The sequence below is a fragment of the Cyprinodon tularosa genome, unplaced genomic scaffold (assembly GCF_016077235.1).
Source record: "Cyprinodon tularosa strain WSP-4 unplaced genomic scaffold, ASM1607723v1 ctg809, whole genome shotgun sequence".
Classification (NCBI taxonomy): domain Eukaryota; kingdom Metazoa; phylum Chordata; class Actinopteri; order Cyprinodontiformes; family Cyprinodontidae; genus Cyprinodon; species Cyprinodon tularosa.
Window position 1 is genome coordinate 88,418 of NW_024039573.1, and position 14,718 is coordinate 103,135.

At 43.5% G+C, this 14,718-nt stretch overlaps 1 protein-coding gene across 1 annotated transcript in view; it reads right to left on the reverse strand.

Moving 5' to 3' along the window:
* Positions 1 to 4,271: 4,271 nt before the first annotated feature.
* The window catches only part of dse (dermatan sulfate epimerase), a 59,316-nt gene continuing 48,869 nt past the window's right edge, over positions 4,272 to 14,718 (reverse strand). Inside the window, 2 exon segments of the mRNA XM_038271755.1 lie at positions 4,272 to 4,708; positions 4,710 to 6,185. Coding sequence (XP_038127683.1) covers positions 4,441 to 4,708; positions 4,710 to 6,185 — 1,744 coding nt within the window. The 3' untranslated portion in view covers positions 4,272 to 4,440.

The window sequence follows — 14,718 nt, forward strand, 5'->3', positions numbered from 1 at the left end:
TGTCCAGTCCGAATGACATTCCAATGTCGTTGCTATAGATCCTGGTAGTGTGGATCAGTGAGTCAATGTCTCGCTTACTCCTGGCATACAGCTTGATGTCATCCATGTAGAGGAGGTGACTCAACTCAACTCAACTCAAACTTTATTTATAAAGCACATTCAAAACAACCGGGGTTGACCAAAGTGCTGTACATGAATCACAGTTAAGGAACATAAGATAAAAGCTAAGGCTAAAATATATAAACACATAAAAATAGAATAAGACTCATGATTGTTCCGCTTCGGAATTGGTATCCCTAGCCAGTCTTTGTGATGATCTGGCTGAGGCGGTTCAGGCCTATGCAGAACAGCAGCGGAAATAGTGAATTGCCCTGGTATATGTCGCACGTGATGGTGACTTGTGCTATTGGCTTTGCATTGGCTTCCAGAGTTGTTTTCCACAGCTTCATTGAGTTCTTGATGAAGGCTATTAGAGTCCTGTTGATCTTGTACATTTCCAAGCATTCCAGTATCCATGTATGTGGCATTGAGTCATAGGCTTTCTTATAATCAATCCAGGCAGTGCACAGATTTGTCTGCCTGGTCTTACAGTCTCGAGTGACTGCTCTATCCACTAGTAGCTGGTGCTTGGCTCCTCTGGTGTTACTGCCTATTTCCTTCTGGGAAGGGTGCATGTATTGAGCCATGTGCCTACTCATCTTAGCTGCTATGATGCCTGACAGGAGCTTCCATGTTGTACATAGGCAAGTTATTGGCCAGTAGTTGGATGGGATTGTTCCCTTCTGGGGATTCTTCATGATCAGGATTGTCCGTCCTTGGGTTAACCATTCTGGGTGGGTCCCATCCATCAGTAGTTGGTTCATTTGTGCTGCAAGGTGTGCATGAAGTGCGGTTAGTTTTTTCAGCCAGTAGGTGTGCATCATATCAGGGCCTGGTGCTGTCCAGCTCTTCATACCTGCCGCTCTTTCTTGGACATCTGCCGTTGTAACGTTACTGGTTCTTGTTCTGGGAGATTGCTGTGATCTGTTCTTAGATCTTCTAGCCACTAAGCATTGGTGTTGTGGGATGCCTCCTTCTCCCATATGTTCCTCCAGTACTGTTCAGTCTCAGCCCTGGGTGGAGCTGATCTTGAATTACCCTGCCACTGTGAGTACACTTTGGATGGGTTGGTGGAGAACACCTGGTTTATTCTCCAGGCTTCTGCTTCTCCCTTGAAGCAACCAGGGCTGCTGGTGGATCATCTGTTTAAACGATGAAGGAGGGACAAAGACAGTTATTTAATGTAAATATCCTGCTAAACATCTGCTAGCTGATGTTAACCATCTGAGGACTATAGTGTTTTCCTGTTGCCTGGACTGGTTTGTAAAGGTAAAATCTCAGCTCTGTGAGATTTCTGGCTTAGTTACTTGGGCTCTGTGTTATTTACAGAGACACAATAGCCTAATTAAATGCTGAATTGATTCTGGTTTATTTTTTCTTATAAAAACTAAAAACAAAGCGCAACAAAATAATAAAAAAACTTTCAGTCATGCTCCGTTTTTCAGACAGTACCTGTTGGGATCTGGAGGCTTTGTCCACTTTCTCCACCAGAGGGCGCACAAGATCTCCTAGGGGCATGAGCTGACTGCAACACCTGTCTTCCATCTGCTCATCAGGAGGCCCTATTTAAGGAGGAGGAGGCTAACACTTCCCTGCCAGAGTGTTTGCCAGTAATGGTAGAGCTAGACCTGAGCCAAACAACCAGATCTGAATCTCTGACTTTTTGAACCTGCCTGACCCTGTTTCTCTCTGCCTCACAGATAGAGTCCTGTCTGAAGACCTGAAATCCTGGAGAGTGATCTCTGTCTGGAATCTGCCTGCCTGCACTCAGTGATATCTTGAAGAGTTTCTCTGTCTGGAATCTGCCTGCCTGCACTCAGTTAAGCCTCTGCCTCTGCCCTCAGCGCTCCGCCTGCCGACTAGTCTCTGGACCCTCAAGGTTCCCCCCCTCTGCAGCTCCGTTCCACCCTTGAGCAGGTATAAACTCCTACTTCAGAAAACCTGCAGTTAACCTGGATCAAACACTAACCTCTCTGTACTCCTCAGTGGTGATTCCCTCGTGACCAGTCTGCCAAACCAAGGACAAGTTTACATTTCGTTGTACATTTTGTAAATAAACCTTTGAACTCTTTTTCTCTGCCTCCTGAGTGTTTCCTGCATGTGGGTTAGACGACTAGAACCCAACATGACAGTACCCAGCTGGGCGGCATCATTAATGAGGTGATTCCTCTCTGACATTGAGGAAGAATAACTAAGTAGTTGTATCCAGCAGATAGCTATCTTATTTTACTCCACAGGTTAACAATCCAAAATGAATTGATGAACTATTCAGTTAGGAGGACAAACTGGATCACGTTATCAGATGCCTTCTCTCTCTTTCTCCTTCCTTTCCCTTCCCTTTTGAAGATATATATATATATATATATATATATATATATATATAAAATGTTTACATATTTGTTTTACAATTTTGGTATAATTGCTGCTCAAAATGGGTCACTGTCAGTTAAAGACATGTTTTAGAGTCTCTATATTCCAGTTAAGGATGAAATGATAACTCAATTAGTGGATTTTTTTAGCAGCATGATTTTTTCTTATGATAAATAAGTGGAATGGAGTTGAGTTTTAATGTCTGTCATTTTTTACAGTGAAACATTGCGGAATTAGTGTGAGTGTGTGAAGACACTGAGATGTGCGAGTCTCACACCCAGTGGGTGAGAGCTGACAGCCCTGTAAAGATAAACCAACTAAAATCTAGTTGTCGTAGCCCTCCTTGAAAGGATGATCAAGTTTCTCTCTGGCTCCGATATGCCAAAACCGTGACAATACATATTAAGTATATTTTCAGTCTGCCAATCAGAGCTAAAGCTGCAGCAACCAGAGAGCCAGGTGGCATTTAGCAGCCAGTAAAGCATGGATTCTGAGGAGGGTGTTTATTTAGACCCAGAAACCTCTGAAGATTTCAAAACATGCAGCTGAAGTCCAAACAAAACATAAATAATGTATATTTCAGTTTCTAAATTAGCAACCACCAGTTTAATTGCAAAATAACATTTAAATTCAGGTTTACTAGTTGGAAGCAAATGCAGGGAGATTTCTATGAGAGTACCAAACAATATACAAAACTTCACTCAAAGAAAAACCAAGAAAGGTGGGTGAAATTGGTAGAATCCAGGGAGGAAACCTAAACGCATAAATAATTGGAAGAGAATTACTGGAATTCAAGACTGGTGAGTTCTAACTCAATGCTTGTCAGCTTTTAGGGGATGAGGTGATGAGAGGCTGAACCTGAACCAAAAGCCAAAAGAAACATAACTCAACCAAACGTGGGAATTAATTCAAATACTGACAAAAAGGTGGAGATGGTGCTCAGAAACAGTAATAAAAAATAAAATCTCACAAAGGGGGAAGTGTTGGCCTTGTGGCTTACAGCAGTGCGCTCTAGGTTGACAGTACCTGGTTCAACCCCCACTGCCTTCACTTCGGGTTTCTGAGGAAGACCCTTAACCCCCGATTGCTCCCAAGGCGCTTCACAATGGCAGCCCACTGCTCCCCAAGGGGGTTAAATGCAGAGATAAATTCCACCAATGTGAATAAATACATCACAGAGAGACTTCAGCATAAAACATTAACTAAGAATCTCAAACATTCAAACCAGTCTTGATGAAAAACATGTAATATCCACATTTGTTTACAAAGAAAAACAATTTTGCTATGTACATCTAAGTCCTAAAACTTTTTTTTTTGTTAGCCTATTTATTTATGTTGGTTTGCAACATGGGCCCCGTTTCAGAAAGTGGGATAAGTCAGAACTGGAATAAGTTCTGGAGTAAATCCCTACATACCCTTGAGTTTTGGATTCAGAAAGCCGAATAGCTGTTATCCCGAGACAAATTAATGACCCAAGTTACTCCAACGTGTTATAGTTAGAGTGGCTCAGGTTATCCTCAGCAATCTCTTATAGTTATGCTGTTATAGGCTTAGGCTGCCGGAGGACATAGGGACCACTTTTCCCCTTTATGCTTCATTGTACTTCTAAAGCATTAAGTGAATGTAGACAATTTTTGGGGATGGCCTAAATGCAGAGCGAAATTTCTCCAATGTGAGATCAATAAAGTGCAAATATTAATATCAATTATTATTACAGATACTCAATCAAGGAGAGAAAAATGATGGTAAGGTTGTAAAGTAAGTCATTGTAAAGTAAACTGAAGGAAACTTGACCAAGCATGAATTGTCCACATACATCACAGTTAGTATTTTCTCTTTTTATTAAAACTTGACATTCAAAAGCGACAAATATAAAATTACAATAAGTTTTTTCTTTAAACAGTCGTCTTAATATTGTGCCATCAGACCAGGCTTGGAGTGGGGTGTGATGTTTTGTTCACTTCAGAGGTGTCAGCACTGGCTGTGGGAGCATGACAAGTAGAGGTACAGCAGGATGAAGCAGTCAATCAAGACGATGGTATAGAAGCACTTCTGCGTCTGCAGGCTCCGCCCCCTCTGAAAGCGAGTTAGCAGAACAGCCAGCAATAGGAAGAAGGTGGAGGTGTTAAGGAGCAGAAACAGTCTAATGTAGGAGGCGGCACCAGAGTCTCCCTCACTCCTTGCTGTGGCCACCATGTGAACCTGCTTGAATCGACGACCCTTAACAAACCCCCCCCTTCCTGTTTCTCTGGCCTTCTGGATAGTCCATGAAGGCCCTAGTATCTGCGTCCCCTTCCTCTGGGCTCTCCTCATACATACGCTTTGGTGTCCTCTGTCTCTCATTCTTCTCATTGACTTCAATCTGAGCAAAAATGTCAGGCAAATTCTCAGAGAGCTTCTCTCCAAGGTTTCTCTTACCCCCTTTGCCTTTGCGTTGTTTCTTGGACATGGCAAACATCTTTTTGATAACCTCCTCCGTCTTCTTCTTGTCGGAGAACTGGAGGAGGCGCTCAGCAGTCTTACGGAAGCTGGCAGTGTTGAGGACCCGCCCCAGGATGTGTCTCTCCATCTGCTGGAAGACAGGTTTGACGTGCTGGAGGTTGTCCTCCATCACATTGACATATTCTTCAACTTCTGGGGGAGACTTGTTCTCCATGGCTGCTGCTCTCTCAAACACAATCTTTTTGCGGTCCAGCAGCACCATGGCAAAAAGAGGCTTGCTGGGCACCTCCCCTGTCAGAAGGTAAATGGTGTATGTGTGGTCTTTGGTAGAGAGGTAAATATCCACACGCTGATCATCTCCACGTAGGCTGAAGCTCTGTACATCCAGGCCTGGTCCAAAGAAAATATAGGCCACCCTTGTGTATGGGTACCTCAGTGGCATTGTAACATTGACATAGTTGGAGCCATTGTAGGGGTACCCCCTAGGGTAACTCCAGTAACCCACCATCCCTTTGTTACTAGAGTTTGTGTCGTCCATCCAGAACATCTTATATTTATCCTTCCCATGTGTTACAAATGCTCCATGAACATCGTCAACTTTCAAACTCTGAAATGGTAGCTCTGTATTGTGAAAGAAGGCGCTCATGGCCCTGGCAGGGCTCTCTGAATCTAGGTGGATATGATCAACCATGAGCAGGAGCTGCGGGTGAAGAAGGAGCAGGTTCCTCTGGAAGTTCCTGATCTTTAGTTCTGGGTTATAAACAGAATGTCCCTCACCTCGGATAAAGACCATCCCCTCTTTCAGAATAGCAGCTTCTACTCTGCCCTGGGCATCAGCTGCGAGCCCCACCTTGAACTTCAGCCACTTAGAGTCACAGGCTTCGGTTACTTGTCCAGCCCACGGTTTAAAGCAGCTCCCTGAGAGGGTTGAGCCAAACAACAACACATTGTTCAACAAAGTGTACTTGGGTCCATACAGTGCCTCTGTGATAAATGGGACACCGTTGGGTGCGAAGGTGAAAGAGTTCTGATCAGGGTGCTCGTGACCGGCGTTAAAGTTCCTCCAGCCTTTGATCCACTCTTTGTACTTGTTGTTGTGAACAATGTCAAAGATGGCACGTCCCCCCAGTTTCCCGGACTTGAAGGAGAGAAAGGAGTTGTTGGTCCCAGAAGGCAAAGTGCTGCCGTACGTCACCACCCCCCAATCCTCGAAATAGTGGAGCTGAGACGTTCCGAAATCTGCTGGCGGTTTTGGAATCAGGCCAGGGTCATACCTGCATCACAAAGGAAAGTCAATAATTAGACGGAGAACAAAAATAAGAGCCAACCAAAGAAATACCTTGAAATGCTGTCAAACTCGACATATGGCTGGTCATTGATGGTGACCATGCATTAATCTATTGTCTAATCTAAGATCGTTTTGCTAAAATAAACCAAACCGTCATCCAACCACATTCTCCAGCTTAATCTTGGCTTTTCAAGGCCAGAAGGAATAATTAACGCTCCAAAAAGTTCTAGGTCTGTCTAGATGTATCCCTCTAGTGGGATAAATATATCAACAGTAAAAATACTTTAAAAAGCTGCTATAAATGTATTGTTAGTAGCTGACCTCATGCAGAATTACTTCATCCACTCAAGCATTTAAATAAACACCTATTGGATTGTCAGTCGGCATAAACTACCCCAACTTAACAAGTTTATTCCTCCAAGAGTGGTCTCTTCTTTATTGTACACGGAGCTGGCCACCCTAAATATAACCAGTGTTAATGGAAATATGACTTCCTATCCATATTAATAATGCTATTAATGCTGCAGTTTTAATCAGTCAGCGTTTTAATGAGTCTGGATTGCCCTCGTATGGCGGCCAAACTCTGACATTATGATAGTTTATAGAGGATATAGATACACAGATAAATAAAGGCTCAATAAATGAACAGCCAAACAATAAATGGCAAATGAAATACATAAATAAATAAGTTTAAGCATAATATAATTATACAACGAGCATTAATTGTATAAACATATTTTAATTAGCTTATTCATTAATTAACTTTTGTAATTTTTTTCCATCCATCCATCCATCTTCCTCCGCTTATCTGGGGTCGGGTCGCAGGGGCAGCAGCTTAAAGGAAAAGTACACCCAAAACATGATTAGCCTTCATTTTCTACTCACCCCCATGCTGAACAACACTCTGGAGTACTTTTTTGATATCTCAAATGCATCTGGAGATCTGGGAGGCTTCTTGCTGTCTGCTGACATTCAAATAATGGAGGTCTATGGTGTCCGAGACAGAAAGGTCCATAAAAGTCCACAAAAAACGTGTCAATATTCCTCCATACTGCTCGTCCAATGTATTCCAAGTGTCCTGAGTGGGTAGCATCCAGAATTTACTCGAAACGAAGTCATTTAGAATGTTTTTAGAGCATAAACAGTAGTGTATAGGATTTCCTGAAAGCGCGCACATGCGCTCTCACGACGCTACGGAAGCCGGCAGACCAAACCAGATGAAAGTGCGCATTCAGCGTCTGCTCTGCCGATAATGCAAGCGTAGAAGAAGAAATGTGCTGTTTACCTGTGAAAAGAAAGAAACAACGAAAGAAAAATGTCTGAGGACTTCAGTGTTGAGGAAGAGCATGAGTTCTTTGCCGAGCTGAATGCGCTGGTTTGGTGTGCCGGCTTCCGTAGCGTCGTGATTGTGCATGTGCGCGCTTTCAGGAAATCCTATACACTACTGTTTATGCTCTAAAAACATTCTAAATGACTTCGTTTCGAGTAAATTCTGGATGCTACCCACTCAGGACACTTGGAATACATTGGACGAGCAGTATGGAGGAATATTGACACGTTTTTTGTGGACTTTTATGGACCTTTCTGTCTCGGGCGCCATAGACCTCCATTATTTGAATGTCAGCAGACAGCAAGAAGCCTCCCAGATCTCCAGATGCATTTGAGATATCAAAAAAGTACTCCAGAGTGTTGTTCAGCATGGGGGTGAGTAGAAAATGAAGGCTAATCATGTTTTGGGTGTACTATTCCTTTAAGAAGGGAGGCCCAGACTTCCCTCTCCCCAGCCACTTCTTCTAGCCCCTCAGGAGGAACCCCAAGGCGTTCTCAGGCCAGCCGAGAAACATAGTCTCTCTGTTGCGATAGCACAACAAAGATGGTTGCCGACCATGGGTTTACCAAAATGCTGAGCTGGGGCACATAGCAGCGTTTTTCTCTTTAAACAATGCTGTAATTCACGATTTTATATGAGCTGCACACATGGATACAGCTGTCAGTCTGCTAAACTCCTTCCCATCTGTCACTTAAATTACATATAAGGCTTTAGCTTTTAAATTCATGTATTAAACAATTTACACAAAAAGCGTTGAATTATGGAGATATTATAGCTCTAGGCTAACTTTGATTTATTGGGAATAAGCCAAAGAATTGCTCTAAATTATAAAGTCTGTCAACTGCTGGATTAAATACCAGAGGCATACCCATTTTTTCTCACTCTGGAAATAAAGAGAAAAAACTTGGGTGCATTGCTGCTTTATATTAAGTTGGGAAAAATTATGATAAAACACTTGACAGCTGCCTATCTCCAGCTGTCAATGGGTGAGAGGCGGGGTCCACCCTGTAAAGGTCACCAGTCCATCACAGGACAAACAACCATTCATGCACACCTAAGGAGAATGTAGAGAAGCCAATTGACCTAACAGCAGGGGTGGCTGGTCAATAGAGGGCGATAGGGCACCTCTCCACCCAACCAATGACCCTGATGTAGACATAAAAAAAAAATAAAGATTTTTTTTTCATAATTTAAATGTATGTTATCTTAAATTTTAAAATGAAATAAAAAATATTTTTAAATGTATTCATATATATTTTTACATGGAAAGATAAATATTTAATATTTAATGACTATTCAGGACCTGACATTTAGAGCCCATATCAGAAAGGTAGAATTTCCTTCTTTCGTCTACAGAATATTGCAAAAATTAGAAATATCCTGTCCACGGGTGATGCTGAGAAACTAGTCCATGCATTTGTTACTTCAAGGCTGGACTATTTTGGACTTTCTTATTAGGAAGTCCACAAACCTTCAGCTGATCCAAAATGCTGCAGCCAGATTTCTGATGAAAATTAAAAAGAGAGATCATATCTCTCCTATCCTGGCTTCTCTTCATTGGCTTCCTGTTAAATCCAGAATAGAATTTAAAATCCTCCTTCTCACATATAAAGCCTTAAATGGCCAAGCTCCATCTTATATCAGAGATCTGATTGTTCCTTATGTTCCTAACAGAGCACTTCGCTCTCAATCTGCAGGTTTACTAGTGGTTCCTAGAATTTCTAAAAGTAGAATGGGAGCCAGATCTTTTAGTTATCAGGCTCCTCTCCTGTGGAACCAACTACCAGTTTTAGTCCGTGAGGCAGACACCCTGTCTACTTTTAAGGCTAGGCTTAAAACTTTCCTTTTTGATAAAGCTTATAGTTAGAGTGGCTCAGGTTATCCTGAGCTATCTCTATAGTTATGCTGCTATAGGCTTAGACTGCTGGAGGACATAGGGACCCCTATTTCATAATTCTGCTTCATTCTATCTCTAATCTCCTATTCTGCATAATCTATTAGTTCAATCTCTAACCTTCTGCTCTCTCTGCTTTTTCTCATAGTAGCTTCATCTGGTCTGTTCCTGTTTGGCTGTGACTCCATCCTGGAGAGAAATATCAGCTGTGCTGCTGCCATCAACACCTTTGTTTATAGATGCTGGAGATCTGCCTGTTTTCCAGTGTGGTCCTGTTTCTCTGAATGTGACTAACTGGATGTGCTCTCTTCATCCTCTGGCATGGGAGCTGGCTCGGAGCTCGTCTGCCTGGCTGTGTGTTTCCGGGACGGGGCCGCCTTTTACAGCTGCCTTTTGTATCTATGCTTCTTTTTCTATCTCTGCTTCTGTCTCCTTGAACCCCAGTCGGCCTCAGCAGATGGCCGCTCACACTGAGCCTAGTTCTGCTGGAGGTTTCTTCCTGTTCAAAGGGAGTTTTTCCTCTCCACTGTCACAACAAGCATGTTTGGTGTGAGGGATTCCCTTTGAGTCAATAGCTACGTTTACATGCGCAAAATTTCCCTGATCCGATCCAAACCTTGGTTGATCGGAAATTCAAAATCTCCGTTTACATGGACACTAAATGAAATGATCCGATCATGACGTGTGTATATATGTACCAAGCGTTGGATCAGATTAAATCTTTTAAGCATGCGCAGAACTTCCTGCCAAACTTGGCAGTTCTGTCTGCGTCTGGTTTTTGGGAGGCCTGACAAACGATGCGCTCGGAGCGAGCGGAAAGAAAAAAGGAGAGAGGAGGAAAAAAGCGCTTGGCAGTGAAATGTCCGAGAGAAAATGTAGAGGATGAGCGATTGAACCGGCGTGGGAGAGCGAGTGGGCTGTGGAGAGAGAAAAGAGGAAGAGGAGGAGGATAAATTCCTGCTTCCTGCAGCTTTAAATGAACTTGAGTGTATAAGTCGGCGTTCCTAGACTCCTCCCGCCATGTTGTTCACAACAAGAGCGAGAGCGACCGGTGGTTTCCTGTTGTTGACAAGGCGGAAAAACGTCACGCTGACGTCGCACACATGCGCAGTGAAGATTATTTTACTCTTAAGATCCGAATGGGTGTTTACATGGACGCCAATCGGAATGGCGATCGGCAAAAACCACCTCTCTCATTCGGAATTAAATTTAGATCCGATCGGACCGAATCGGATTAGAATCTTCAGTCTGACATGTTTACATGAAACATTTTTGATCTGATCAGGCCTTCAATCCGATTAGTTGTGTCCATGTAAACGTAGCTAATGAGTCGATGCAATCAACTGGTTTTCCTTAGATAGAAAACTTTGGATCAATTTGGATGATCTGGTGAACTGGAAAGTGCCTTTAAATGACATGTGTTGTGAATTGGCGCCATAGAAATGAACTGAATCGAAATTGAATTGAGTAGCCAAGCAACATTCCATTTTTCCTCAGATTGGTGACGTATTTCCATCCAAGGGCTCAGAAAACTTTGACCATTGAATCGTGTTAAAAGTTGTACATGCGCAGTAGCTCCTCTGCAATACAAAGCTATAGGAGAGCTCAGGGCGCAGCTAAGCTGCGACCTGAGGTGGCAGGAATTGTATTTGCTCACCACCTGCCTCCACAGCGCAGATGTTTTAAGGTTGAGTCGCGGGAGTTTGAGACACATTGAAAAGAGAGAGAGAGAGAGAGAGAGAGAGAGAGAGAAATGGATAGAGAGAAAGAGAGAGAGAGAGAGAGAGTGAAAAATGGAGAGAGAGAGAGAGAGAGAGAGAGAGAAATGGAGAGAGAGAGAGAGAGAGTGAGAAATGGACAGAGAGAGAGAGAGAGAAATGGAGAGAGAGAGAGAGAGAGAGAAATGGAGAGAGAGAGAGAGAGAAATGGAGAGAGAGAAATGGAGAGAGAGAGAGAGAGAGAAATGGAGAGAGAGAGAGAGAAATGGAGAGAGAGAGAGAGAGAAATGGAGAGAGAGAAATGGAGAGAGAGAGAGAGAGAGAAATGGAGAGAGAGAGAGAGAAATGGAGAGAGAGAGAGAGAGAGAGAAATGGAGAGAGAGAGAGAGAAATGGAGAGAGAGAGAGAAATGGAGAGAGAGAGAGAGAGAGACCTTTGACGTTGTTTATTTACTTTACATCAGGAAAACATAGTCTGTTTCCATCATCACAATAAAAAAACAACCATTATCACACAAAAAAACACACAAATGTTAAATATTAAGAACCAGGGAGCCATCTTCCTCTACTGAACATAAAACATGTCTAGTCCCCCACAGAGCGCTAAAAGCCTCCACATTATTAGTCAGTTTGTAGAAAGCATGCTCCACTCTCAGACGAGCTGCAACCAAACCTTTCAGGCTCTGCACCACATCTGTCCAACCCTCACCCAGCATCTGATTCTTCCTGGTTCTCCAAATGGCTAGTTTAGCCACCCCAAACAAAAAATTAATTAAAACTAATTTCAGTTTTCTCCTCACTGTGTATCTGGGTCCAAAAACAAACAGAGGAAGAGAGAAAACCTCCCCCAAAGCTTCCACCCATCCTTTCAAAACTTTAAAAAGATCAACTAGCCGAGGACAACCCACCACTAAGTGATCTAATGTTTCCCTGTGAGTGCAGAATGGACAGCCCTCCCCAGTGCCTGGATCCAGGTGAGCTCTGTGTCTGTTTGTGGCTATTGCTCCATGTATAATCCTCCACTGAAGGTCCGCCATCCTTTTCTCAACAGGGGGTTTATACAGGACCCTCCACCTGCCTTTAGGGGTAACGTCTGAGGCAAATATCTCACACCATTTTGACTCCTTCACTCCAACCAGAGAGTTAAAATTCAGCACTTTCACACAGTTGTAGTACAGCTGCTTCTTCCCACAGGAGCTGAAAATACCCAGCTCTGGTGTTTTCATGCTGAGAAGAAAACCACTCTTCTCCTGTTGCTCCTCAGTAGCTGGACAGACACTCAGAGAGGGAAAATTATACACACCATCATCCTTCCACTGGCCAGCGTGATTCTTAGCAAAGCTTCTCATTGGTTCAGACAGGGACTGCCAGACTTCCTCCATAATCCTATTCAGCACTCTGTAAGACTGGATGCTTGTAATGTCACTGAGCGTTTCCAGGGATGTTTTGGTGAGGTGGCCCAGTTTAGTAATGCCGGCCTCAACAAATTTTGTTCTTAATGTAGCAGAAGAAAAAGTAGCGTTTCTAAAGAAGTTGTTGTGAAACAGTGGTTCCTCATAGATCCACATCCCTGGCCCAGAGTCCTGATTCCTTGTGACCTTCAGTGTCTGCCAGGCATTAATCACCGACGTGTAGAAAGGTGTGAGTCCTGTCAGGTCAACTTCAGATGGTCTTAGCAGAAATAACTGCTTATCCAGTCCAAGCCGTCCAGCATACCTAAGTAGCAATCGAGCAGGGGATAACCAGCAGCGACTGCAACCATACAACAGCCTCTGTGCCGTTTGCAGTCTGAAAGCCGCGGTTCTGGACAGAATGTCTACAAGTCCTTGTCCTCCTTCTGCCACAGGGAGATACAAGACCGATGCCCTCAGCCAGTGTTGACCAGACCAGAAAAAGTCAACCAGGAGCCGCTGCACTTCTTTCAGTAGGCCTGATGGTGGCACCAACACGATGAGCTTGTGCCACAGAGATGATGCAACCAGGTTATTCACTATCAGAGCTCTTCCCCTATAGGACAGGTGAGGTAGCAACCATTTCCATTTAGACAACCTGGCTTCTACCTTTTCCAGCACTCCCTCCCAGTTCTGTCTCTGAAAATCCTTATTCCCAATAAAAACTCCAAGACTTTTTATACCCCTTTTTCCCCACTTAAGGTTACCAGGAAGACAAGGAATGCTCCCCACAGCCCACTCCCCCACTAAACAAGCCTCACTTTTTCCCCAGTTCACCTTAGCAGAGGAAGCTTTTCCATACAAGGACAAACTTTCTTGTAACTCTTGAACGTCTCCCTTATTGCAAATAAATATGTTTACATCATCAGCATATGCTGATACAATAACAGGGGGCATGTTAGCCAACTCTGGCAGGGAGAGACCTCGCAGTCTACTCCTCAACCGACAGAGGAGAGGCTCAATGGCAATACTGTAAAGCTGGCCTGAAATGGGGCAGCCTTGTCTGATCCCTCTCCTAACTGGCACTGGAACACTCAACCCACCTCCCACCTTCACCACACAACAGGCATCTCGATACAACAGCTTTACCCAAGACAGAAAACCCTCCCCAACACCAAAAGCCTGTAAGGTAGTAAAAAGAAAATCATGATCCACTCGGTCAAAGGCCTTCTCCTGGTCTATGGATATGATACCAACATTAATGTCATAAATTTTACAAATATCAAAAACATCTCTCATTAAAAACAAATTATCAAACATAGACCTATCAGGTACACAATATGATTGATCTGCACCAATTAGAAAATCAATAACAGTTTTCAGTCTGTTTGATAATACTTTTGAAAGAATCTTGTAGTCCGTACATAAAAGAGCTACTGGTCTCCAGTTCTTTAAAAGGGCTAAATCTCCCTTCTTAGGGAGCAAAGAAAGAACTGCACGCCTACAAGAACCTGGAAGTGTCTTTTTCATAAGACACTCATTAAAAACATCCAAAAGGTCCTGTCCCATGATGGTCCAGAAATGTTTAAAAAAGTCTGAAGGCAGACCATCTATTCCCGGAGCCTTTCCAGATGTCATCTGAGACACAGCAGCAGTCAGTTCATCCAGAGTTATTTCCAAACCCAGAGCCTCCCGATCTCCTGGATCCAACTGAGGAAGTCCTTGAAGAAGCTCCGCAGCAGCATCCACATCACAGCCATCCGCCCTGAACAAGTCAGTGTAAAAATCCACGGCATGCCTCCTCATCTCCGTTGGGTCTGTGGTCACCTTCCCATCCGGGAGACGGAGACACACCATCTGTTTTTTTGAAGTAGTTGACTTCTCCAGGTTAAAAAAGAAGGTGGTTGGTGCATCAATGTCCTGTAGTCTTGTGAAGTGTGCTCGGACTAAAGCTCCTTTTGCTCTCTCCTGCAGGAAAGAGTTGAGCTCCCCCTTTTTTGATCGTAAAAGATCATTTTGCTGATTCTCTTTAAGGGCATTTTCCAAGTTCCTTATCTGGTCCTCTAACTCCTGCACAACCCTCTTGGTTTTTGTAGTGACACCAACTGTATATTCCTGACAAAAAACTTTAACCTGAGCTTTTCCTACCTCCCACCACTGAGCCAGGGAAAGAAAATCAACTTTCTG